Genomic DNA, 26,809 nt, shown 5'->3' with positions numbered 1-26,809 from the left:
GGCGGTCGTGCAGGTGGTACAGTGGGTGGCGGTGGGTGGCGTTGGGTGGTGGTGGTTGGCTTCTCTGTTGTTTTTGTTAATTACACGGCAACAGCAGCCGGTTGCAGGTTGCGCATGCGCCTCAAATTTGTTGCATTTACGCGAGATATTTATTATGATTTCGCCGAGGTTTCTGCGCCGTTTTATTTCTCTCTTTTGTATTTTGTTTGTTTTATGAATGCGGCAAATGGAAAATGGAAAATTGAAGTTGAAGAGGAAGATTGCATGATGCACCACTAGATGCGGTTGTTAGCTCGTTGCATTTGGCAACTTTGGTCATTTTATATTTCTGATTTCTGATATATATTTCATTCTAATTGAAACCCTGAGTATGTATATCGCCTAGCAGGCTGTGAAGTAATAATTTCGAATCAAAGTCAACCGTTTGGCAGATCCCTTATTTCCCCAGTCATTCTCAACAAACACTTTCACTGGGTCGTGTCACACACTATATACATATAGTTTAAGCCAGAATCGAGATGTCGAAGCAAAATATTCAGAAAGACCAAGATGAGTGCCTTCGTTGCATGCGCTGCAAGAAAGTGATCCAATGTTCACGTTTCGATAGCGGTAGCTTACTGCGTCACATCGAATATGAGCATCCGGAATTATTCAAGATGGCCCATTCCAAAGTCAAAAGTATTTACAATCCCTCAACGGATAAGAGATCGGATTCGGAACTTGATGCTGAAAGTTTGGGGCGATGTAAGTCCGATTATGAGACCAGACTTATATACCTAATGTATATGTGATCCTCAGGTAAGAACAAAAAGAGGACCTCTAGCGATGACATGACCAAAAAATCATCGATTACCAGGTGCAATGTGGCTGCTGCCAACTCTACATGTCCGCACTCAAAAGCCAAGTACAGTAAATGTCCAAAAGCCAAGACCACTGGTCCGTGTTCGCCGCACCACTTGATCTTTCGCAAGATGGCCTACAAGACCTCCGCCAGGCGATGGTGTGCCATGGATGGCAGTATCTTCTGCCCCGCTTGCGGTTATAAGAAGCGTCCAGTGATCAAATGCGCATCGGATTGGAATTCCAGATGGTGTTCATGGGCCCTTTGCTTTATGCCCTGTCTGAATAACTCGGATGATGGGGAGAAGATTTACTGCGGTCACTGTAACACCTTTTTGGGCGTCTACAATCGCCAAAGGCAAAGTCTCAAGCCGAACAAGCTGTATGCCTGATGTCACAATTTTAATGATGTTTTAACGCAAGTATTTTCCATTTGGTCGCAGTCTTTCAAAATTGTTCGTTTAGAAGAGCCACTTGATTATTCCCTTTGAGTATAAATTCTACAACAATTGGCTTCACAAAGCATCATTGTATCGCTCTTATAGATTTAAATTAAAAATTTACGCTTGCGCGCCTCAAATAAATACGCAATTTTATGTTTAAATATCATTCAATAAGGCAGTTTTATTAGCTTGAGTCTTGTTTGTAGTCTTGTATATTGTACAATTCTTCTTTTGCTGGAAGACTCCACTGAGGAATCCCCTCAGACTCTTGTAGATTCCCAGGTCGTACATATTTTGGCCGTGGCAAGTACAACATTACATGCAGAGGAGATCTCCAACTTGGCGTTGTGACAGATATGAGCAATTAGGTGTTTCTCGCTTTTTTTGTTTTTTGTTGTTTTTGTGGGTACACCTGGGCCACCCTGGTCAGCGAGTTGAAATGAAATTGGTGGGGAATGATGGTGGCAGAGGGCTAACGGAAACTGCTGACCACTTATCCAGTTCGGTCAGCTTTCATCTAAGTCGCAGCACCATATCTTTTATGGCAATAAAACATATTACGAGTTGTTGTTTGCTGCTGGTGTTGGATTTTTTGTCTCATTTTGTGTTTTCTCGTTTCTTGGGCGCAGTTAAAACGACACTCGTCTCGGGGTCAAAAGGTGCTGAGAACGAGCCGCCAAATGATGCTGAAATTGTGGAAAACCGAAACTTGTTTCACCTGAACTCCGCTGCTGTCGTGTTGAAATACATATATTTCGGACATTTGGTTCAGATCACCGAGCAGCCAGGTACTTTCCCAAAGAAATCTTCGGAGGAGCCCTGAGAAAGTTTCAGGCCAAGCGAAAGGATGAGAAGTTGACTAATTGGTCAGGCAGCTGATCGCAGATCGTCTATATCTTTTCAAAGACAATTGATCGAAGCAGCGAGAAAGGGTGAGGTTAGGGATTTTAACACGCAGGCGAGTGGCCAAGGGAAAGATCAGCATCATCATCATCCCGTTTCGGGATGCTGCTCTACTTACGCCCCGGGGATCTGATCTGTCACCTTTAGCAGGAAAGTGGAAAACAAAAAAAAGAGGTTTGCGAGAGAATGGGGTGGTGAACCCATAAATCAACAACGGTTGATGAGCAGAAACCAGTTTGGCGACTTAACCCTTTTCTCTCCTTCTTGGTTTTCTTGGACAACATCCTGTTTCGTTACGCTAGATACGTTTACCCTTTCCCCCTTTGATGATCTGCTGACCAATGTCCGTCCAATGGGCACACGAAAATCTTGAACTTTCCAGCCCAAAAACTAATTGAATTTTCTGCTGCCGATGTGCGATCTCTTTCGACCTGAGGAGAGGGGGTCCATTTCAATTTCATTAAAAATGTCCGAGATTGTTCTTTGATCTTTCAACTCTGTGCAAATCGGGATGCTAAGGGTTGGGCCATTTCCTTCAGGGGTTGCAGAGGTTAGACCAAAGTCAAGGGCCATTTTTGGGTTAGAAAATGTCAGTTTTTGCACTCCATTATGGAAGCTGTACAGGGGTCATCCCAGAAGTGTGGACCAATGGAAACTGTTTATTTGAGTTTGAGGAGTTAATAATTGGTGAAAAGCTGTGGCTCGATTTTTTGGTCATTTGCTTATTAATAATGGAGTTTGAGTTCTGTGCAATTTGGTTTCAATTTATGAATATTTTCGTTGCTCTGTATTTTTTTCTTCTTCGAAATTCCAAACCGACCGTTGGTCATCCTTCGCCGAACTTCTGCTAATCCTTGACCGAAACTTGCCCTGCTTTAATTTGGCATGCTATTCAACGGACACGTTCTGGACTTTCAACTTAAAAAAATAAAAAGATGTACATAAAGTGAAAAACAAAACAAAGGCGGCTACAAAAAACGGCGAAAACCGTTACGCCTTGGCACAATGCCCAAGGGTCCTGCCAGCTTGTCCTTTAGCATTTTCCCTATCCCGATCTCGTTTCTTGCGCGCCTGCAACGCGCCAGTCACTGACCTCATTTCGATCGGGTTCGGTAGGTCCTTCGTCCTTCGTCCTTCGTGCTCGTCTTGGGACGTTGCCAGCTCAGCTGAAAGCGAAACAGAACCAACTTGCAATTAAGGCTGCTAAATGCCCAGAATATCCGAGGCCAGGACATTTTAACAACAGGGCAAGGATCGAGAGATAGTCGAAGGCGCTTTCAAAGGGGAGCATCTTTAAGCAAATACTTATATTGAAATGAAAACGAAAATACTTATGAACATGGTCTTATACTTATATACTTATACTTATGAACTGAGTCGATCTTAATTTACAATGGTCGCAAAGATTTAATTGTGAACTAGAACTGCACATTAAAATCTTATCTCTAACCACTTTTTGTGCGCCCTGAGAAGTCCTGCCAGTTAATCCCATCAATAAGATATTTCGCTTGCCCTCCAGGAAAACCAGAGATAAATCGCCGCTAGATCAAACTCTCATTAACCCAGAAAAGGTGCGGCTGCGGATCCATAAATTATCATTTTAACGGCCAAGGAGCAGGGGTCGCCAAAAGCCAGGAGCAGTAAGGAGAAGTAAAAAAAGTGACTGCGTCATAAAACAAATTCCTAATCAAGGGATTCCGGATCAAATTGTAATACGCATGTTGACCGCTCCGAAAACGGGATGACCAAGATCTCGGTGAACTGGTCAGCTAAATGAAATATGAGTTCAAAGGGGCCAGGAATGGGAAAAATGGGAGGAGGGAGGATCGGCTGGTCAAGCGTGTAATGCATAAGGATGTGAGAATACATACATATACATTTATATATATCTTGGCGAAGGCAATTTCACAGAGGTCCGGCCCAAATCAAGATCATTGACCAAGAAGGACCAACCCAACTAATATTCAAATGAGGTCGCCGTTTTTCTGGGCCCGAGGGCCCGTAAATTAAGGCGACTGCTGATGATGACTGCTGCTGACCAACTGCAATTTCACAAGGGCAAAGGGGACAAGGGGAAGGGTCGGGATCGGGATCGGGATCAGGAGCGGGATCATCGGAAGGGTGAGAGATCTCTAAAGGGGAACACGGGTTGAGTAACGAGCGCGAACTCATTACAATGGGAGCAAAACGGAAACTGGAATTCGGTAGGGATGCAAAGAAAAGTGCAGTGTCCCACCTCAAGACGACCTACGAAATGAGACCAAAGACCGAAGACCGAAGACCGAAGACGCACGAGCAGCAACCCCTGCTCGGTCTTAAAACTGGACAATGGTCAGCTACCGGCTACTTAATGTCCCTTTGCCGGACCCGGCTCATTTGCATTTTTCTCGCGATCTCTCGCGTCCATTTATTTATTTGCTTAATTTCATTTGCCCGATGGGAACTTTCCTCGACCGTTGGTCACTCCTGGCCCTTGGCTCCTTTGTTCCACCTATGTATATCTATATAGACGTGGTCCATTGTACAGTGGACGTCGTCTATTGTTTTCCTATGTCATGTCCGACAAGAGCTGCAAACTAAGAGGAACTAAGAATCGGAAATCAGGAATCGGGCAACCCAAGCCAAAGGGGCCAACAAAGCTCTATCGGGGGCAAACTCGTTTATGTCCGCTTGGGTTCAAGTGAGACATATGTACATGCATATAGCATATACATATAACACTCATTTCGCGGCAATCATTCGGTACCTAACAGCTGTGATCCGCGATCCCAGATCAAGTCACTAATTATATGCCTCGATTTTGGGACAACTTTTGGGCGGGAAGCATAGGAGTAATGGAGCTGTGAAATCTACTATCTTTTGCCAACAGAATAATTTTGAAATATAAATTATATCATATAAATATAAATATAGTATTACTACTTTTAGCCTCTCCCCCATGAGTTAACATTATTTCACTTGATAAATCAGCGCACATTCATCATGGCTGATGGCATATTGATGTGACCATTTGCGCCGCATTTGGTGACCTGTGGAGTGAAGTTCAGCCAGTTAATTACTTAATTTCATGCAGTTTATGCCCCGAAAGCCAAGCCCTGGCCAACATCCACCCTCGATGGAGATAGGAAAGATAGAAAATTCCCAACCCAAAAAACGAAAAACCCGAGACCAGAAAACTAGAAATGCCGAAGAGTCAACAGCTCATCATTGTGGGGATGTGGAAATGCGTATTTCATTCGGTGGGTTGATGCGGCGCTTAATCGTGACTTTTAACGCACATCCGTCCGCAGAGGATGGGCAGTAAGGTGAGGTTAAAGGTTATAGGGTGTGGTGCGCGACCAGAAACCGAAAATCCCCCGCCCACGCCCAGCGGGAAAGCAGATGCTTTTTGGGGTCGTAATCCCAGAGGTTCTGGCATTTTAGATGGCAGACGTCGAAATAATTGCATTTGGCACGCTCACTCAGCGCTTCGTTTTTTATATTTTTTTTTGTCCAGACCAGACATCTGACATTTGGCCAAGAGAAAATGCAACAAATCCTGGAGTAACAAACAGAAAGAAACCCTTTAAAATATGATTATATATTTCTTGTTGCAAGTAAGACTTAAATCTTATTTTTTGCTCTGCAAAAGCTAAAGAAAATGAGAGAATGAAGTGAGTTGCATTTTACTTGTAGCACATATCCGTATTTCCTTCCGCCCAGGAAACACTTTTCCTGCTTTTCATGCTTTAGTTTCGATTTCCTTTTACTCTTTACGCTACACAGACTTTTCGACCAGCTCCATAAATATATATTTAATTTAAACAAAGTATGTGTATTTATTTACACGCCAGACACGAAGAGTCTGCCAATTTGAGCAACCAGATCTCTGTTTAACTTTGAGTGGTATTTGTTTAGCTTTAGATGGAGGAGAGTACTTGGATATCGGTGCAAAAAAATATATGCATGTAAATATATTTTAAAGCCTTACGTGTAAATAAAAACGAGATAAAAATTAAAATCTGGACAAAAAAAAGGCAAACGCAACGAAATCGAAAATGAAACCGATGCAATTATCACGTGCAAGCCATGAAACTGGTACAAAGCAAAAGGCCGACAAAAGGGGAGATGAGCTGGGGAATAATTGGGTAAAGAAGTGAGCAAAAGTAAATCAAAAGTAAAAGGCTATATATTCGAAATGAGCTAATTGTTGAGGTAGCATAATTCTTGTTGCAAATTAAAACTCATATAATATTGACACTTTTTGAAGTAATTGCATTACAATTTTATTCAGAGGCTTCCACATTAAAGGTTTTATTACGCCGTAAAGTGGCCACGAAATGCTTCTTTGAACATCTCTCCTTGGGAAAACATATACAAATTCCAGGTGATAATCCACCCACATTTGCATGTGGATTCAAATGACAACACTTACGCTCCAGATAAGGACGTTTTCCCAGCATTTTCCCACGCCCAGCAAACGCTTATCACCAAAGCTTTCCATGGGACCCGCATAGGTATCCAAAAAAAATAAAAAAAAATTCCAAAATAAAAACAAACCGCAGAGATCCCAAGCTGTTCCCAAATGGGAGCCAGTGGCTCTTCCTCCGTTTCGGTTTTCTGATAAGAAGCTCCATATCTTTTGCCATATGGGCCGGACTTGGTTGGGATTGCTTTCCCGCCATTTGCTCAGCGGACCGAAGACAGCCGCCCAAGAGCAAGACAGTTGTGCGCCCCAGGTGGAAATGGAAATGGAAGTGGAAGTGGGAACTTGGAATGGGAATGGGAATGGAAGGAGGTCCCTCGATAAGGCGTGGGTATGTAGGAAGCGGAGGAACGAGGAATTGTCGTGTGTCGTTTGTCGTTGGTCTTGTAACGGCTGCTACACTCGCCGAAAATCGTGGGTACTTATAGAGTTGATAGGAAAAAAAAGTCGACATAACATTGGGCAGAATTTAATAGTATTTAATATTGAAAATATATCGTATCCTGCTTGCACTGCCAACATCTTGGTTTGGAATATTCCTTGAAGTGAAATGAGATGAGTGCACTTTTTTTTCCGTGTCATCTATGGCAATGTCACGCCGAGGATCTCAGGCCTCTGGACTAACTCTTCCAGCTGACGCTATAGTTATGATGGTAACACGGTGGCACGGGCGAGATTAGAAGGACGAATACCAAATCAACTGAGTCGCTCGAGCGTTGCCCACAAACCTCTGGAAAGCGGGGGAAAGACGGAGAAAAGAGGATAGTATGTAAAAGGCGAAGGACGAGGAGGAAGCCAAGGAAATTACGGAACCCTGACAAAATGACCAGCTGCCATAACACATCATTCCGCCGCATTCGTCACAATCTTGATAGTGCAATGTCAACTTGAGAACTTGACCATATTCCAAGTGGGTCGCGCATCCAAGGGGCAGTTGTGGAACTTCTTCATCGATTCGAGGCTTCCTAAGCTGATTAAGCCAGGACGAGAAGCCATGTCCTTGTCTTCCCGCTAACAATAACTATCAGCCTGAATGGTGGCAATAAGTTTTTCAGAACTCTACAGATGGCTTCGAAGAGGAAATCCATTAAATCAATTAAGATTAGCGAAAACGAAACAAGCATTTGGGTTGTAAGGAAAGAAATTGGTAAGCCAATTTGAAGGTATGCCCATGTACCCCAAGTCCGGAAAGCCAGTCCTAACTTATCAGAGACATCAAGAACTTCTGTTGCCAGCAGCTGGACCCAGTGCCTCAAGACTTGGCGGCCTGGCCACCATCTGTACCGCATAGATGGCCAAGAACAGGGAGACGCGGGAGAAGAATGGGTTCGCGTTCACGTGCAGGTTTAGGAGGTAAAAAATGTCATGTGGGTTCGCCCTTCGACTGAGCAGGGGCACGTGCCCTCTCAAGCGCGAAGTGCAACTGCAACTGCAACTGCAACTGCAGCGTCGAGATGCCCCCGACTTTGGACTTGATCTTCTCTCGGGCGCCCTTCCCTTTTTTCCGTTTTTTTTCTTTCTTTTTTTGTGTTCCACTGCTCATCTGAAGTATCTGGGTATCTGTAGTATCCAAGTATCTTCTCGTATCTAGCCATCTCTATCTCTTTGTGTGCACTTCCGGCGCTGCGGTTGAGTGTGCTCTACCTTTATAGTTGTATGCACCTATATGTGCCTTTCCCTGTTCCATCATCAACATCATCATCATCATCATCATCTTTTCTTTAATTGCTTTTGTACTGTCCTGGCTCTTTTAGCATTCCCGCAGGTTTTTCCTTATTTTCTTCAGGGCCCTCTTCTTTATGTTGCACAATGGTAGCCGCTACAAGGCACACTATGCTGCATGCATGGGGTTGACTTCTGCTGCATTTATTTTTTCCTTCGCTCTGTTTTTTTCCTATTAAAACGTCCCCGGCATTGCAGTTAAATTAGATTAAGCAGTCATGCACATGTCTTCCCTTTTTCCCGGACCCTACGGAAAAGATGTACATATATATAGAGATATAGATATAGATATAGATATAGATAGATATATATGCCTTACCTTTCATTTTCCTGCCCCCTTGAGTGTCAGTTGCGTGGCTCTGGGATGCTAGGATGGGAGTCAGAACACCAGGATCTGAGTTGGCTTACATGGTTTTGGTGGGACAGTTTGGTTGTTTAATTAACCAAAAGGGAGAAAGATCCATTATTGATTTTAGAATTGAGAACTTGCAACAAGGGCATTTGAAGCTGCCGTCTGTTTAAATTTCCACAAAAACTTGTATAAATTGAATTGAGCCTTCCGTTCAGCTGCTCCGTTGGTGCCCCTGCCCCAAAATATGATGCTGCTCATCCCGCTGCAGTTGCAACTGCCTTGGCAAGCGGCAACCTTGGCAACTGCCGCGATATCCTGATGCTGCAACACGAAGCGGTGAACAGGTAGCGATCGTTGAACCTGTTTCTGTTCCCTTTGAGGCGAACCCCCCAACCCTCGGGGTTTTAATGGGCCGGGACGGGACAGGCCGGGCGAACAGGTGCATCCAGGAATCGAGGAATCGAGGAGCGGAGGATCCTCGCACGCGCTGCATCCCTGCCACACATGGTCGCAACTCGTAAATAAACGAAAACCGAGGGGCACGTGCCGCTCAATGTGCAAGGATCAAGGATCTCCCCCTTTGGCAATTCTATCTGCAACTGCAACACATCATCGGCAACGTCATTGTCCTCCTGCAGGATCTTTTCCCGTTTCTGTTTCTGTATTTTAGTTCCCTCTCTTCCAACAATGATGATGTTGATGATGATGATGCGGTGGTACCTGTTCCTGGTAGTCCATCCACTCCCTCTTCGTTTTCTTAGTGCAAGCTGCATTTCTGCGGTTTCTTGGCTCGTGCCTGGCCCAAAAACAGACCAACTTTGGCTCCAATTTGGGCCAGCACTGCCAAAAAAACACATACAATTCTTATCAAGGATTAAACATTAACATTAAACATTAAATCCAAACTATTATTGCTTTTTTATCTATCAACGATTTGTATTGATGTTAATTCATCTTTTCTGTTTGCTTTTAGGATAAATTTCATCGATGTATCATTACTTAGATAGGTAAGTGTCTTTATTATTTTTAAACTATATTATGGCAATACAAAGGACTGCAAGGATTGTAAAATATATTGAGATCTTCACTGTGCACGGGCAGCTGAGATCGGGCTTAATAATTAACTTTGGGGATCGGCTTGACCGCAGCATCCCTCGAAAAGGGACAGCTGAAAAGAGCTGGCCGTCTGGCTCCACTTTATCATCGCCTCGTGCCAATGGCCCAATTAGGCAACCAATTATTACTAAATGGGCGCACCTTTCTCCTCCAACCCTCGTGGGTCGATTGTTTTATGTATTATGGTATGGGCACTTTGAAGTCGAATGCGGAGGGTTCTCCAGCACGCCCACAATCGGACAAATCATTGCGTAACTAGGTCTCGAGGATCGAGGATCTCGATTCCCCTGCCCATTTCATGGTAAAAAAAAGGGATCATCAGCAGCCAAAACATCTGTCCCGGCAATCTGTTGTTGACCCGCGGCGTCTCACACCTTGACAGGAGTTAGTGTCGAAAGGGAGTGGGAAGTGGGAAATACATTGAGGGAAATGGGATCGAAGTGGATTATATATATATCTGTATGTTGGAAAAAGGTTTTACTTTTATTTTTGCCAGTGTGCTACATTTTATTTAACGAGTGAAAGAGATATGAACTAGAAAGGACGGGCCACTAAGTGTCCATAAATCAGTGGGGCAGTCACACAACAGCTGCTTTCGTTTCAAGGATCCAAAAATCAAGGATCTCAATTTAATGTTATTTTATGGAAATACTAGAAACATGAAATAAAGTTGCGAAAGTCGCACGATATCAATAACGCAACCCCTCAAAGTGGCGCAAAAAATAGAACCTCCCCTTTTCGAAGAAAACAAAGAATCGTGAGAAAAGCAAAGCAAATCGGAACCACTAGAATAAATAGTTAGTTTTTGTCAGCCTAGTATTAAAAGAACTTACAATCTAGGGTATCCAAAAAAAAGTATTCAATTAAAGGTGGTACCAATCTCAACCAAATGCCATCTACATTTGTAGGTTGAGTTCTTGTTTCACTAGTTTTTTGGTCGTTTTTTCCCCAGAGAATCGGTTACGTGCCTATGACTTTGCATGTCTGCCCATATAGTCTATATGGTATATACTCGTACAAGAGATTAGAGAGCCCTTCATCCCTGGGTTGCTTTCGTTTTATGACCATCGCTCGGAGTAGTATCCCCAGATCCCCAAACTGCCGCACGATGACTTGCTAAAAGCGGACATTGTTGATTCGTCCGGAGTTCGGAGGGAAAAGCTTGCTCCGTTGGTTGGTGGGTGGTGACACCAGAGTCCACCTCCCGGCCACACCCACTGGGAAACACTGTCCTGCCGCCACGTCAAAGAACGCACCCCCACACCTTGCCACCCGATTTCTGCTGAGGTCCTGTGTGCGCACGTTTTTTATTTGTCCAACAAACAAAAACACAAAGGGAACTACACAAACTTTCCAACTTTCCACTTTCCCAGTGGGCGGAAGCCAAACCATCGCGGGTAATCTTCTGCGCGAGTATGGGTTTTGTATCTTGCGGATACCTTTGTTGCACGAATAAACATATACATATATAGGTATGTATATATGTCTGTATATATGTAAAAACACAGCTGCCTGGCTGCTGCTGCTGGACACGGAAATATCGATCCAAAGTATCGCAATGAGTCACTACTAGTGCTCACATTTAGGCACTGACAGAAAATTAGGACCAACAAGCGGGATTATCTACTTGAAGACTAGGCTTCATGGCTAAGTAGAAGAATTCTCGCGTAACATTTTTACATTATTTTCAAGATATCAATTTTTAGACCAACTACTCTTTAAAATGAGACACAAAGAGTGTTCATTTTTTTTAGGACAGTGTGTTGCGCGATTTGAGTTGAAAGAGAGCGCCATCTACTGGCGGAAGACATAAAACGTGCCCTGGTCCGCAACCCTTTTCTCCGGTCCTTTGCCCCGGAATTGTTTGGCCTGTGCAGTGAGGCATATATCCGGAGTTTCTGCGTCCCGCTTCTCGATTCTCGTCGCTCCTCTCGGGGGTGATTTCAACTTTGTCCTGGACAAAATGAACCAGCAGAGGAGGCTTTTACACTGGAAGAAAGTCGTATAGGCTATAAGAGAATGTGAAAGAAATATTTCAAGACTTTAGCATGATGGTGGTTGCTTTCCAAACACAAATTCCTGTATGCAACAAATCAGCTATTTTCTCAGCAAGCTTTCTTTACGAAATTTGTCGCAGTGCAGCTGATGGTTTTCACGGGGCGACAGATTCAGGTTACACACCTGTTCTTTTCTCTTCTGACCTGTCCTGCGACCAGTCATTCCGCCTGCCACCCTCCTGCGGGCAGAAATCAATAAAGCCCAATGCAACGCCCCCCAAATAAGTTGTCCACACACAAGAAGGCTCTCTAAAATTAAACTTTCAACGCGTTCAATCATACAAAAAAAAAAATTGATGGTTGTCATTACAATAAATAAATAAATAGGCAAAAAAAAAATGAGGACTTATGAGGGAAATGGTCATCTAGGACACGAAACGCAGATTGGTGCGTTTTCGTCCGCCGAATTCGCCAAAGTTGCGACGAACGGCCTGAAGAACAGCCTGCTGGGCGACGGGATCCGTTTGGGATTCTTCGGAAGAGACTACAGAGGATTCGGCACTGGGCTTCGAATCCGATTGGCGACCCAGGATATTCCAGAAGGGACGCGGCGTGGTGGTGGTCGTCGCTGGGTCCTTGTTGATGTAAATGCAGTTGATGATGGGCTCGTCGCCGTAGAATTGACGATTCTTGTTGCGCAGACGACGGCGTTGTTGTTGCTGCTGCTGGCGGCGTCTCTTCTGCTGTTGCTGCTGGCGACGGCGCTTCTGCCGCTGTTGCGTTTTGCGGCGACGTTGCTGCTGCAACTGCTGCTGCTGCGGACGACGGCGACGGTAGCCACCAATGGAGGAACTGCTGCTGGAGGAACCAATGCTGTTGCTGGGTCGGCGACGCTTGTTGCTGCTGCTGATGCTGATGCTGCTGCTGCTGCTGCTGTTCGACTGCTTCTTCTTCTTCTTGGTCCTGCGCTGGCTAAGACTGCTGCTGCTGCTGCTACTAGGCTTCTTCTTCTTCTTCTTGTTCTTCTTCTTATCCGAAGAATTGCTGCCCGATGAAGAAACGCCGCTGGAGGATGCGGCGATGTTACTGCCACTTGTGGCCGAAGAAGCAACGACTGATTGCTCCACTGGCTTCTTGATCACTTCCACGGGAGTAAGCTGTTCCATCTCCTGCTGATTCGGATTCTCCTCTGGCTTCTTCTTCTTCTGATCCTTATCCTGCTTCTTCTTCTGATCTTTATCCTGCTGCTGCGGCTTCTTCTTCTGCTTCGCAGGCTGCTCGTCATTTTGAGCCTGCTGCTTGCGTTTCTTCTGCTGCTGTCGCTTGTTCTTCTGTTGCTGATTCTTGTTCTTCTGCTTCTGCTTCTGGTTCTTCTTGTTCTTGTTCTTCTGATTGGGCCGCTTATTGACGGCGGGCAGAATGTCGCTGTCATCATCACCGGTTGACCAACTGGCTATCGTAGAGACGGGCTGGTCCTCGCTGATGATCTCCTCCTCGAAAACACCCAGGCCATTAAAGCCGGGCTGATCCCTGTAGAAGCCATTGCCGCCGTAGTAGAAATCATCGTAGTCCTCTTCGTCGTAGTCGTCCTCGTCGTAGTCATCCTCGTCCTGGTCCACCACCTCCCAGGGCTGAACGAAGGGATAGAAGCTAACGCCGGCTGACTGGTGGACAACATCCGATTGAACGGGCTTCAGCTCGAAGACGGCATGGGTATCGGGATTGACTTTGGGCGGCTGATGCGATTGGACCACCACGATGCCAGCATCTTCGGCCACATTGGCATGACTGGCGGCATTGGCGACCACACTGACTCCCTGATTCAGATGGGCGGCAGTGGACTGGCTTTGCAGGGGCAAAGCCAAGGCAGCGGGCACAAAGTTGGACTGATTTCTGGAAGACTGATCGTCGCCATCATCGTCCTCCTCGTCGTCATCATCGTTGTCATCGTGCTGCACATCACCCTGGGGCAGAGGCGACTCCAAGTGGACTCCAGTCAGGGCGACATAACGTCTATTGCTATTGCTCTCCACCTCCTGGAGAACAGCTCCTCCCTCACGATGTTCCTTCGCGGGCAGACTCTCCACCTTCAGGGGCTGCGAAGTGACCGACAGTGTGGCCGCCGATCCTGATCCTGATCCTGCTGCACGACCCGAACGCTTCCTTCTCGTGACCACACACTGCGACTGACTGCCATCGCCCTTCAGTTGGCGACCCTGAATGTAGAATCGCTTCAGCTCGTACTCATCGCCATTCTCGTCCACCTCGATCATGGTCTCTCCAGCGACCCTGGTGGCCACCAGGCACATCCCGAGAGCCAGCAAAGCCCAGACACAACAGCCGTTCCTCATCTCGTCTATAACTGAGCTAGCCGACGATCGGCAACCGGCTTATATTAGCTCGCACCACACGGACCTATTGACCCACGGCTAATTGCCAAAAATATATGCTAGCTATGCTAGCATTTGGCCAGATCGGGCCAGTTCAGTTCAGCGTAGCTTAGCTGCTCGGTTGACCGAAAGCTACGGTTTCCTACGAACCCGAGGGCTCTGAATTATTCATCAGCTCAGCATCGCAGCTTGGCCAGCATCGTTGGGCTTTCTTCTTCCGAGAACCCGTTTGATTACTATTTCTTCTTTGGCTTTCTGTCGGGGTCAATGGATCGACCGATCATTAATAACCCCGCATCGATGCGGATGAAAGTTTCTGCCAAAAGGGCCATTTGTGGGTCATCTAGGTTGCGATCAATTTGCACAAAGAAAAAAAAACTAGCTGAACTTAGCCACACCTTTATAATTGAAATGTAATTGGGGGTTTTTGTAATTCATGTTTTTTTATGACAAGGTCAAGAGGTGAACTTTATGTCCTAATATAAATTAGTCCTAAATTTCTTTGGATTTTTTCTCCCTGTGTGAATTTCAACCCTTTTTGGGAGTGGAAAGTTGAACATGAGGTCCGTGTCGAATGCCATATATCAGTCTCGCAGCTTGTAAAAATAGTTCTGGTGACTCTATTGACTAAATTTAAACCAGACACATTCCTCTCCACAATTGAGTTGTGCTAAAGATTTATTTTGACCAAAGAGATGATTTATCCGACAGTTGGCACAAAGAGCAGGGAACGAACAAAGGCACTTGGACTGGCATTTCTGGATATTCCGAAACAAAAGGTTAGCTCAGCAGCACACGTGGTGCGAAAGTTCAATGTTGTAGTTGCAACATGCTAAATACCAACCAAGTTGGCCATATTAAATACCCTTTTTCTTAAAAAAACAAGTAAGTCATATTTCATATGCTCAGCGAACAGGTGATAAAAAGCGTAGTACCGCATTTGGGAAAGAGTATAGAAAGCGAAATTGACCTTTGATGGAATAAACGAAGAAACAGCGATGGGAAAGCAGATTTCTTAGCGGGATTAAAGTTTCTTTGATGCTGCTGCTGAGCCAAAAACGAAATTAATTTATTGAATTCGTTCTCGGGATTTTTATTTTCCCCCTGAATCGTACCGAAAAAGAGACATTTAGCGAAAATGGCCAACAAAAGCCAATAAACATTCCAAATCACAGTTTGACCCGCGTTGTTTTGTTTCTGTTTTTTTTTTTTGATTGAGTTGAGCCCGCCGACTAACTTAAGTCAGTTGGACCAAGTCAAACGCAATTTCAGCGAGCTGCGGCCATTTATTGTCCACTCTGTGTGAATGCTAATGAAGCATCGTAAATTTCCAGGGCCAAGAGGCGAGGAGCAGCCAAATAGTTGGGTGTGATCCAGGTTCGCCGAAGAATCCAAGCTGGATTTTGGCAGCTCTTCGTCTCTCTCTCTCTCTCTAGCCGCAAACTAGAACTTTATTTTATTTTTAAGAAAATCCATTTATAAGGTACTGCAATGTTAGGAGCTTAAGTAATGCCTGGCCAGAAATCAATGGGCAGACTGAAGAGAGATGTGGCCCACTGTGGAGATAAATAAGTGTTGCCTGTGTGCATAGCAATTGCAATCAAGTACAGTAAGCACTGGCAGAGCCCGCAGCAGCACATATTTGTATGTCGCGCACGTTCTTTAAGTAGCAGCAACAGCAGCGGTCGCATCAGCAGCAGCAGCAGCAGCAACATCAACGGGCAACACCAGCAGCAGCAACAGTAGCAGTAACAAGTAAGAACACACCTTGTTCTTGTACTGATATCAAGTGCTGATTACTGATTACACACGCAGACAAATGGAAGCTAAGGCAACATGATGATGGGGGAAGAGACGCCCGATCGACAACCAAATCGGAGTTCACCAAACGATATTAGGCGGGAATTTGTTTCGTTGCGCTCTCGTTTTTGTTTTTTTTTTATCACAATCAGCCTCAGCAACCAACGCAATCTGTCATCGACCCATTCATTTGTGGCGAGACATCACAGTGCCTGCTCTACTATACATATACCTATATGTATGTACAATGTACGTGGTATGTACATATGTATGTACATGTGCATATAGCACGATCGTATCGGGAATCGGAGCACAGTGAAGTCGAGTGGTGCAGCCGGGTGTCCATTGTCCATTGTCCACTGTGCACAGTGACTGCAAAAAGTTGAGCAACAAAAAAAAAAAAAAAGAGAAAAAAAAGGGATGTAAGATAATGCCTTTCTTTTTCATAGTTATACAAATTTTTCATAGACCCATTTTTATGCCGAAATTACAATAATATCATAAGTTGTTTACAACGCGGTGGCAAACTTCCCATCGCTAGTGTGCAAACATCACGCACCCACACGAAAACCTGGCCCACCTGCAACACACACACAAGCACATATAGTAGATATACGTTTATATGCCATCCGATCTGAGCGATCGTATAAAAAAATTGACGCACGCAGCAAGAAAGTGCGTATACGCAATTAGAATTCCATTAACTAATTTCTTCTCATTTGCATGGCGCACTTTCTAAGTGCATAAGCAGCATCTTGCCGCTGTAATAGCAATAAATAAGAGAACTTTCATTTAAATTTATTCACCTAACCAGCAGCGGGCCAGAAGAACAGCATTTACGATGAATTTTTTGAATATTTTTGTGTTTGCCGCTTTCGTGGCGAGCACACACGGAATTCATAATTAATTCGTGCATTAAATTTTCGAGTATATTATATTTGGTTATATTTCTGGCTCTTTTTTATGGTTGTGTGTTATTTTTTATTTTTGATCAATAAGTTGTACATATGTGAGAGAGTTTCCGTTAATGAGATGCATGATATCGAGGAATGTGATATCGAATGCTGACACAAATATGCAAAACGATTTTCGGTTATTTGTGGTTATTAATGCCGCATTATTGGCTTGCCACTTGTGGCGGCGGCCAGTGAAAAGCGAAGAAAACTGGTTTTCCGGCAAATCACAGCAGCAGACCAATGCCAGTGCGACTCTTTGATATACAGACATACCTATGTACATACATACAAAATCACGTTTTCCTGCATCTCGAGATTCTGTGCAGTTGCAGTTGCAGCGGATCGACAAAATGGTGGTTTCGACAAAGAAACCAATCAGCGGGTAAAAGTAAAATCGGTTTTTCTTCTTTCGATGGTTGAACCATCGCCCAAATGAGAATTCCCAACACGTGTGCCTTATTTATTTCAATTTTAGGCAGTTTTCAGTTTTTTTTCTTACAAAAGTCGCAAAGAGCACACTTCCAAAATCAAGGTATTTTTTTTTAGTAAATCTTGCAGTTAAGAAACATAAATTTATTTTTGGTTCTTTAGTGGGAATTTATAAAGATTGATTATGAACATTTAACATTTTAGGCATATGAATGGCGGGGAAATTATATATGGTATTTGTTGTATTTATGAAAATATACAAATATTTCATATTTTAGAACTACAATTATAAACAAAAATTCAAAAAACTAAAGAGTTTATCCCAAAGTTACTTGTAATGCTCAGAAACTACGCTAAGTAGGCTTCTATTGAAAGTGCCAGTGAAATAAGCAAATTCAAAAAAAAATCAAATAACCGTTGACACTTTCGAATTTCCCGCCTTGTTTTGAAACGGTTATGGAAGCGGTTAATTGCCGAGTACAGCAAACTTGAACACTTGAGGGCGCCAGACGTGTTTCGGTATTACCATTCTTGTTATTTATGCGGTATTACTATGCAGTGAATGCACGGTCGCACTTTCGACTGGCACTGAACAACACTGATTAGTGCAAAAATTTTTTACAACGTGATTAAATATAGATAATTTTCGGGACATAAACGGAACGCAAGGATCCGTTAACGTCGCAGGAGTGTAAGCTCTAGATACAAGCAAATTGGTTATACAGGAGGAGAGACCTGCGAATACCCGGTAAACCGTACGGATCAGTCCATAAATCATCATGCCACGAGGAAAGTTCGTCAACCACAAGGGTCGGAGTCGCCATTTCACATCTCCCGAGGAACTGCAGCAGGAGTCGGAGGAGGACAGCGACCAGACCAGCGGCTCGGGATCAGATAGCGACGATAAAGACGCTGCCGGCGGCGGTGCCAGTTCCTCCGCCTCCAAAGCGAAGGCTCCCGCCCAACGAAAAGCGCCCGTGCATCGCAATCAAAAGTCCCGATCAGCGGCGGGCGCCGCCGCGGCAAGTTCCTCGGAATCGGAGTCCGGCGAGGATTCCGACGACTCCGAAGCGGAAGCGCGCGATGCCAAGAAGGGCGTGGCCTCACTCATCGAAATCGAGAACCCCAACCGGGTGACCAAGAAGGCCACACAAAAGCTATCGGCCATCAAGCTGGACGACGGGCCAGCCGGTGCCGGCGGTATTCCCAAGCCGGAGCTTTCTCGCCGCGAGCGCGAACAGATCGAGAAGCAGAAGGCTCGACAGCGTTACGAGAAACTCCATGCTGCTGGCAAGACCACCGAGGCTAAGGCCGACCTGGCCAGATTGGCCCTCATCCGGCAGCAGCGCGAGGAGGCGGCCGCCAAGAGGGAGGCGGAAAAGAAGGCAGCCGAGGTGGGCACCAAGAAGCCGGGTGCCAAGTAGATAATCCATCCTTGAAACCTTCCCCTTCCCATGCGGGAATTAATAGAGCTCTCAATTGTGTAACGTATACAAAATTCGCAATAATCCTTTTGGTGAACAGTGCAATTAGTTAAGCATGAATTACCGTAAACATAACTTCAAAATTATGCAAGTTTTTTAAGCCTATCTTTTGTAACTGCAATTATACATAAATAAATCAAGTAATTGTAAAAACAGAGAAAGTGTGTGTGTTTCGCCTGGCGTGATGATTATGACTATCAGAATTGATAGAACATTAATATTATAGGTATATAAATAAGCACCTTAGTATGCTCTAAACTTTAAGAAAGATCAAAATAGTATTCTGGTCTGGATGTTCCACCAAATTTAATGGAAGGCAATCAAAAGAATAGATGTAGACTAACTACTAGCTATGACTAAACTAAGAAAAACAATGCGTTGGACTTGGTCTATACTATACCACGCCCCAAACCTCTTCGAAGGCGGAACAGATTTTGGAGCACGCGATGGCCGCCGAAAGTGGATAGTTGCTAATGGAGAACAGCTCCTCCGTGTAGTCCGTTTTGAGAACGCCATGTGCGAAGGCTCCGATAACGATGACCACCGGCTCATCGTAGCTGGCAGATGTCTCGTCGCCATGTGGCACCAGCTCCCGGCAATTGGGCAATAGTTTGCCGGAGAAGCTCATGGCGTACTTCTTGCAACCGACCGGCACATGATCCGTAATCGGATTCTTGATGACACTCATCAGACGACGGGAGGAGTCATTGGCGCGAATTTGGAACTTGTGCAGCAGTTGCACCATCAGGCCAGCAAAGCGTTTAAATGTCCTCGGGATGCGCGTCTGTGGATTGATTTCGATCAGCACATTGTGCTCGGTGCGCACGAAGACCTGGAGCAGACCGGCCCGGTTCAGTGGCGAATCGAAGAGCATCAACAGGCACTGGTGGGTGATGTCCGGACGACAGGAGCCCGGATCTCTTTGGTTTTTGCGCATGATTCCCGCGTGATCGTCGCAGTTCAGCAGCTCGAAAGTGTTGTGCACCTGCAGCAATGGAAATATGTTTATATATATATGGAAGGAGTTTCGTTGCAACCGTTGTGATGACCCACCTTCACCGTCTCCAATTGGGCTCCTTCCAAAACGATTATCAGCCGCTTTTCTGTGGCATTCAGATGGAGCACCTTGAATTGCTTCTTGTCCAGATCGAACTCCGGATCGTCCGATTTGCGACCCACAAACTTGCGCTTCCTGTTGATCGCCTTGCCCTGACCGCCCATGTCGTTAAAGTATTTTGTTATGGTTAAAAACAATTCCGAAATTATTCTCAAGAAATCCGCACGTTTTTCGAAATGCACAGGTTCAGTATGACCTTGTGGCGCGCTCTCTTAAATACCCTACCTCAATAGTATGGCATATGTTTTCAGTATTAAAAGCAACGAGAGCAATTTCTTAGCTCTGGTCACACGCCGGCGAGTTTGTTTATTTTTTGTTTGGATTTGGATTCCCGGATCCTTGTGGTCCTCCTGCAGTCCTTCAAGATGCGCCCGTGCCCACTGGCGTTCGCCGTGCTGCTTGGCCTCTTTCACCTGATCCAGGCCTGCAATCACTGGGTTCTTCGCGAGGAGCAAATCGTGCCCAAACTGGACTCTCCATTCCACATGCGTGAGCCCCAGAATCTGGCGGCATTTCTCGAGCAGATCAGGTACAGTGAGTATGTGGAGCGCTCCTATCTGGATCTGCTGCGCAAGCGGGAACAGATTGTGGAGCACCTACGATTCTCGATGCGTTTCGGTGAGGATCTGGCCGAGCAGGCCAAGTGCGCCATGGACTACTACATGCTGGAGAAGCGAATGTCTTACCTGAAAATCACGCCAGAGCAGCTGAAAAGGATTAATCTTCCGGACCAGAGGCAATTGCACGTCCAGAAGAGCGCATCCTCGATGGGAATGGAGCCGATTTGCAGCGATTACCACCGATTAAGCGTGGGTCCAGCCACCTATGATCATCTGGAGAGTTTTCGGCCCGAGGTCCTGGCCGCTGCCTTTCTGGAGCGCGAGCATGACACCAATGTGGGCATGGCCACAGTGGAGTTGACCCGCCGATTTGCGGTGGACGGACTGCAGCACCATCCGGCCTCCTGGAAGTTCCACACCCTAAGCTCCTACTACTGGCGGATGCGAGGAAATGCCCGGGAAGCACTGCCCTGTGCCAGATTGGCTGCCCTGCTGGCTCCGCCGATCTTTAAGGATATACCCCTGCTGAGTCTGGGCACCATACTCTTTCGAATGGGTCGACTAGCCGATGCCGATCTGATACTGACCGCTGCGGTGGAACATGCCCCTAATGTGGCCGAGAATCATGTGGTCCTGGCCTCTGCTCTGGCCATGAAGCACGACTTCAATCGATCCCTGCAGCACTTCGACGAGGCCGAGCGACTGGATCCCAGCACTTTGCCGAGAACGCAGCAGGTGCGAAACTTCATAAGTTGCCTAGAGAACCTTACCAAGAAAACCTCCAAGATGTATAGCTATGTGAAGTACATGAAGAACGAGGTGAAGGAGTTCAAGAAGCTAAAGCATCACATCTCCCAGAATCACGAGAGATTGATCCAACAGCAGCTGCCGCTGGGAGCGAGGCGTCTGCTTGGCCTGGACGCCAAAACCAACAACGATGATCTCCATCGAAGGGGTCAATACTGCAGCACGAGGACGCCGAATGGCTCCGATGAACCGGTGCTGTTCTGTGACTTCTACTCGGACATGCAAATGCGATTGGAGAGCAAGGATGTGGACATCGATGTGCTGGAACGGGATCTGAAGGCCAATACGGATGCGGTCATTCGACAGGTGTCCACCGAAATCCGGAAACAGTTCAATTTGGAGCAGCTTAAGGCGGCCAAGGCCCAAATGCCCGCGAAGGCGACGAAGGCTACATAGTAATGGTTGCCATTACAAACAGATGGACTGGCACATTCCCTTCACAAAGCAAACAAATATTTTGGGTCACAAAATAGCTTGTACGATTAATCTGTTCTTAAATAGTAATTAGGTATGTGTGCGAAAGACGTGTGTGCATGTGTGTGTATATAGGATAAGTTTTCAGGTATAGTTTAATCAGACTTATAAGCGGGAATGTTCGGGAGGAGGAGGTTCTTTCGTAATGTCACTCTATCTAGATTAATTATATCTTTTAATGAATATTTAAACAAAGATTTGTACACATTCGATAAGAAATAAGCTTTGAATTGTATTTAACTATTCTTTTTTTCAGATAGCTTATTTTTATATATGTTATATTATGTTTTATACTGTATCCAGGACCTCCTCCCTCGAATTTCCCAATGAAATATGATAAAGATCGCGTATTTATATTTACCACTAGTTTTACATTCAGTTATGTATCTTAATGCAAAGAAAAAAGGAAATCTACAAAAATAACAACAGCCATGATCCAATCGAAGAACTGCTGGTTCCCGAAAGGAGTTTCTTTGGTGGATTACCATGGGATTGCTTGGGTTTTTAAGGCCTCCAGCAGACTGGACAGACTGGCAAAGGAATGGGGATTGTCACCGCCGCTCACAAGCAAACCGCTCCAGCCGCAATTCCGAGCGCCTTCATAGTCCATGTCCAACTTGTTGCCAATGTGAAGGGCCTGCTCCGCTGGAATTTGCAATCTCTGCAGCGGAATTTCGAAGATGCCGCGTTCGGGCTTCATAACACCGGCCTCGTAGGAAGTCAGAATGAAATCGAATTTGCCGGCAAAGCCCATGGCGTCCAGGACTTGTGGCAGTGACGAATCGAAATTCGAGATGATGCCCACACATTTGCCGGCATTTCGGACGCTCTGCACCAGCTCCTGGGCACCATCCACGTGACTCCAACAGGCACTGGTCCGAAAAACGGAAATTAGACGCTGGCCGATCTTCTCAAGCTTCTCGGGCGCCAGTCCCTGGTCCACGCAGCAAAAGGTTCGGGCCACCAGCTGGAGCCACCAACGCTGCCAGTCCAATCCCGGCGAGTAACGGCCAAAGTTTGGATGTTCGCTGCTCATCGCCTTGAATTGCTGGCGAAAGCATTGATCCAATCGGCGGCGATCCACTCCGGCGACCCCGAACTCCTCTGCCGTCTGATGGTACTGGCGGAGCGGATCCTCCAGGCGAAGCAGCGTGTCCGTCACATCGAAGGTCACCAGGCGAAAGCGTTTCAAATTCGCAACAAATTGCGAAGTCAACGACATTTTGGCCACCAGTGTGGTATTGTTGTCCACTAGATATTACGTATATGCATTTGGTATATTTAAATTTATCAAAAAACCTCCAAAAACACCTTTGCTTAGTTGTGAATCGTTTATTGAACTAAATGAAGATGTTTTTCTTCATTTTAAAGGCACAGATTTTGTACTTGTATTAAGAGGTTTTTTGAATACAAACAACTATTTGGAAATGCCGCAAAAACATTTCCCTAATTCTGGTATTTTTCGCAACACCTGTACTGTGTGTATTTGTCGGCATATTTTTGCTGCCCGCCGGCGGGCACACTAAGCCAAACGAAAATAATTTTGTTACAAAAAAAATCAACAAATCGTATTGTTAAATGGCCGTGCGAACACGAACGACCATAAATCCGCCGCAGCGCTCGATTCCAAATCAAATCCTCGAGGCAGTCGGTAGTTAATAATACCGCAGAGCGGCCAGATCGGGGGATATCTACCATCCATATCCGAGTATCCTCCAACGAGAGATCGGAGCAAATAGTGGAGGAGATCCCGAGTAGATCCGGAGTTACGTGATTCCCGGCGACACGGATTCGATTCTGGCTGGGATTGGGCTACGAATTGGAGGACTGCCATCGGCGGATCATCGATGCAACAATGAATGTTCACAAGCGGCCACGTCTGGAAATGGAATTCGGCTCCTCCACCAGCAACACCAACACTTCCACATCCTCGTCCTCCGTAAACAGCAGCAATGCGAATCCAACAGCTGGGCCTGGCCTCATGACCATCGCCAATCACCACACCGCTGATTTGTCGGAGGCCCTGGTCAACGGTTCCTTTGCCAACGGTCAGCAAAGCCTGATTCTCACCAGCGACACGGGAAATCCGCTGATGAATAGCCAAGGTGCTCAGATATTCCTCACCATTTGCGGGGACGAGAACTCGGACGATTCGCAGGAGTACTATACGATTAAACAGGAACCGGGATGCGATCTAGATATCCATTCGCTGCTGCCCAGCAATCTGCAGCTGCCCAACAATCTGCAGCTGCCCACTGGCTGTGAGATTTATTTGGTCAAGGAAACCGGCAGCTTAATGGGTGAACCGCCGACCAAGGCGGCCATCAAGCTGGAACTGGATACGCTGAACGAAAAGCCGCGCCTTCCACCTGTTAAAACTTCCTCCAGCACACAGTCACCGGTTATAACCGCCCAGACCGTGAATCCACCCATTCCAGGTAGCACCACCAGCAGCAGCAGCACCACCACCACCACCAGTGTCCTGTATGGCTCACACGGCAATGGTCATGGCCATGCCCACGCCCACGCCCGATCCCAGCCAGAATCCGCTGGCCAAACACCATCCAGCAAACTGGAGGCGTACAAGAAACGCGATGACAAACGTCGTGCCACGCACAACGAAGTCGAACGCCGGCGCCGCGACAAGATCAACAGCTGGATCTTCAAGCTCAAGGAGATGCTGCCCAGTCTGAGCTCCAGCTCCAGTTTCAGCGAGGCCAGCACGAGTCCCAGCACCAGCGGAAGTACGAGTACCAACGGAAGTAGCAAAGGCAATGCCAGCAGTTCCAACGGACGAGCGCCGCCCAATGACTCCAAATCGCAGATCCTGATCAAGGCGTGCGAGTACATCAAGAGCATGCAGGGCGAGATTGACACGTGAGTGGAGACGGGGTTGTAAGGGGGAAAACCACTGAATCAGAAAACCAGAAAGTGTCCCCTATATGTTGCTATATAACTTATTTAACTTGACTCCAAAAAGGGGTTTTCTTATATATCATAATCAAGTCCATATTCCGCTTACATCATGTATCGAATGCAGTTGGGAATAAATTTACCCAAAGGACGGACACTTGGTCTTTCCCACATTTTCCGTAGAAATGCGTACTTAAAGTGCTGATATACGGGTGGTGTTATCTTTTTGTAAAACAAAACCCCTTTTGAAACGGTTCTTTTTCGCCACTATCTCGTGCAATATGAGCTGGACTCTCGAATGTCCCTGTGTCACTCAAGTCGTGAACCCAAGACTTTCGCACTGATCGAATGCGGTTTCCACCCAAACAAACCCCAAACAAAACCAAACACCCAATCAAACACCTGATCCACCGATCAGCAAACATAAGCACACCAATTACTCAATTTTGTCTACAATAAACAGGCTGCGCGATTGTCTGAGGGAGACGGATAGCCTGAGGGCCAGCAACCAGGCGCTGCGTGAGGAACTCGATCGCCTGAAGCGTCAGCAGCAGCTCCAGGAACGCTTCCACACGGCCAGCGGAAGATCGACGTTTAATGTTACGCTCAATTCGTTGAACAGCTCCGCGACCAGTGATCTATTCGAGGGAATCGATACGACACCCAATCTGGCCGCCGTCTCGTCGCTGGGATTCGGCAAGCGTGGCCTGCTGATCAGCGACTTCGATGAGTAAACCAATGCTGCCGGCGAAATAGGAGTGGATAGCCAAAAAAAGAGAAAAAAAAAAAACATATGGGCGGACCCATTGGATTGCGGGCTACGGGAATAAGCAAATACGGAGGCGGCGGATGGACAAGCGCTGGCGCCTTCAACAAACATATACGCCCATCCACCAAAGAATGACGTGCAACGTACACGCAACGCAACACACGCAGTACAATAAACGGACATGACGAGTGATTCCTTGTTATCGCCGCTCTGTTATATGTTATATAAGATATGTATCGATATGTATATGGTTATGTATATGGCTATGTATATGCGCATGCATATGCAGTCGAACTTGGGTGACTCAAGCCAAGTTGTTGGCCTAACCGCTTTGACAAAAAGCTGTTCTCAATTGAGTTTAATTAACGAGCCACGGCACAACACAGCTGCTTTTGTATGTTATATGTATCCGTTATTGGTATTATTCCTGCCCTACCCCCCTGCACCCTCCCATAAAAGTGAGCGCCCGAAAAAAAAGAAATCATGAAAATAACGATCGAACGAATTTTTGTACCACCCATGCCGCGATCATTATCATAATTTGTTTAGAGTTCGGGGATATTAGATCACAAACAAATATTGTTGATAAGAAGCTTTAAATCACGTTCTGTTCTTCCATGTTCTTTTGTTTATATATATTACATTATGTTTACGAAATACGTTTTGATTTGCGCAGCGAATCCATAACTAAGCCATGTTTCAAACAAATTCTTTGTGTTCATTCAAGTGGATACTTTCAGAAGTTAGTATTCACTTTCAACAAGAGATTGTTGTACTTAAAGCGAAATATGTCATGTAAACAAATTGAAATAATAGCAAAAGATAAGTTTAAGTATAAGTAATTTCTTGCTGAAAGTGAAAGTGAAAACTGAAGTGTAAACATAGTTTTCGATTTGTTGTTATACAGGAAATTAGTTGTAAGTCTGAAGCTTGAGTAGCAAAAGTTCGATGTGAAATGATTTTTGTTCTCAGATCCTCAAGCGGTTTGCCATCATTATATAGAAACATACATACCTATGAATTACCCAGAAATACAAGCCTAGAAAAAATCTAAAAGCGTTAACGATACCTACCTATTGCATATATACCTTCAACTAAATCATATTTGGAGCATGTTTGTGCTTGTTTTTTCGATTTTATTGTACTGTTTCTCGCACTAATTACCTACAAAAAAAATGTATCGAAAATATACTATATCTAGTTATATCGTATATATATTATATATATATATATAGTGGTCTATATATATAGAGAGAGAGCGAGAGGCAAGTG

The 26,809-nt window shown here is 45.5% G+C and overlaps 7 protein-coding genes across 7 annotated transcripts; 4 read left to right on the top strand and 3 right to left on the bottom strand.

Annotated features, from left to right (window-relative positions):
- The first annotated feature begins 435 nt into the window (after positions 1-435).
- Positions 436-1,423, top strand: LOC117147464. Its single transcript, XM_033314355.1, has 2 exons — positions 436-744; positions 799-1,423. Exons 1-2 carry the CDS (start codon positions 519-521, stop codon positions 1,230-1,232), a joined length of 660 nt encoding a protein of 219 aa, XP_033170246.1. The 5' UTR covers positions 436-518; the 3' UTR covers positions 1,233-1,423.
- Positions 1,424-12,263: 10,840 nt separating this feature from the next.
- LOC117147461 (stress response protein NST1) lies at positions 12,264-14,180 on the bottom strand. Its single transcript, XM_033314352.1, has one exon. The coding sequence runs from the start codon at positions 14,145-14,147 to the stop codon at positions 12,264-12,266; it is 1,884 nt and encodes a 627-aa protein (XP_033170243.1). The 5' UTR covers positions 14,148-14,180.
- Positions 14,181-17,972: 3,792 nt separating this feature from the next.
- On the top strand, positions 17,973-19,012 carry LOC117147465 (28 kDa heat- and acid-stable phosphoprotein). The gene has a single exon (XM_033314356.1). The coding sequence runs from the start codon at positions 18,193-18,195 to the stop codon at positions 18,835-18,837; it is 645 nt and encodes a 214-aa protein (XP_033170247.1). The 5' UTR covers positions 17,973-18,192; the 3' UTR covers positions 18,838-19,012.
- Positions 19,013-19,173: 161 nt separating this feature from the next.
- Positions 19,174-20,215, bottom strand: LOC117147468 (ribosomal RNA small subunit methyltransferase NEP1). The gene is made up of 2 exons (XM_033314358.1): positions 19,951-20,215; positions 19,174-19,882 (listed from the first exon to the last, which is right to left on the bottom strand). Exons 1-2 carry the CDS (start codon positions 20,116-20,118, stop codon positions 19,292-19,294), a joined length of 759 nt encoding a protein of 252 aa, XP_033170249.1. The 5' UTR covers positions 20,119-20,215; the 3' UTR covers positions 19,174-19,291.
- An 83-nt stretch (positions 20,216-20,298) lies between these two features.
- Positions 20,299-22,233, top strand: LOC117147460. Its single transcript, XM_033314351.1, has one exon. It carries the CDS (start codon positions 20,380-20,382, stop codon positions 21,775-21,777), a length of 1,398 nt encoding a protein of 465 aa, XP_033170242.1. The 5' UTR covers positions 20,299-20,379; the 3' UTR covers positions 21,778-22,233.
- Positions 22,193-23,202, bottom strand: LOC117147463 (rhythmically expressed gene 2 protein). Its single transcript, XM_033314354.1, has one exon. It carries the CDS (start codon positions 23,075-23,077, stop codon positions 22,337-22,339), a length of 741 nt encoding a protein of 246 aa, XP_033170245.1. The 5' UTR covers positions 23,078-23,202; the 3' UTR covers positions 22,193-22,336.
- A 166-nt stretch (positions 23,203-23,368) lies between these two features.
- LOC117147462 (uncharacterized protein DDB_G0271670) lies at positions 23,369-26,014 on the top strand. The gene is made up of 2 exons (XM_033314353.1): positions 23,369-24,732; positions 25,232-26,014. The coding sequence occupies exons 1-2, from the start codon at positions 23,711-23,713 to the stop codon at positions 25,500-25,502; spliced, it is 1,293 nt and encodes a 430-aa protein (XP_033170244.1). The 5' UTR covers positions 23,369-23,710; the 3' UTR covers positions 25,503-26,014.
- The last annotated feature ends 795 nt before the right edge of the window (positions 26,015-26,809 follow it).

Source organism: Drosophila mauritiana, chromosome X (genome assembly GCF_004382145.1).
Source record: "Drosophila mauritiana strain mau12 chromosome X, ASM438214v1, whole genome shotgun sequence".
NCBI lineage: Eukaryota > Metazoa > Arthropoda > Insecta > Diptera > Drosophilidae > Drosophila > Drosophila mauritiana.
The sequence above is the reverse complement of the archived record's forward strand: the minus strand, read 5'-3'. Positions and strand labels throughout refer to the sequence as shown.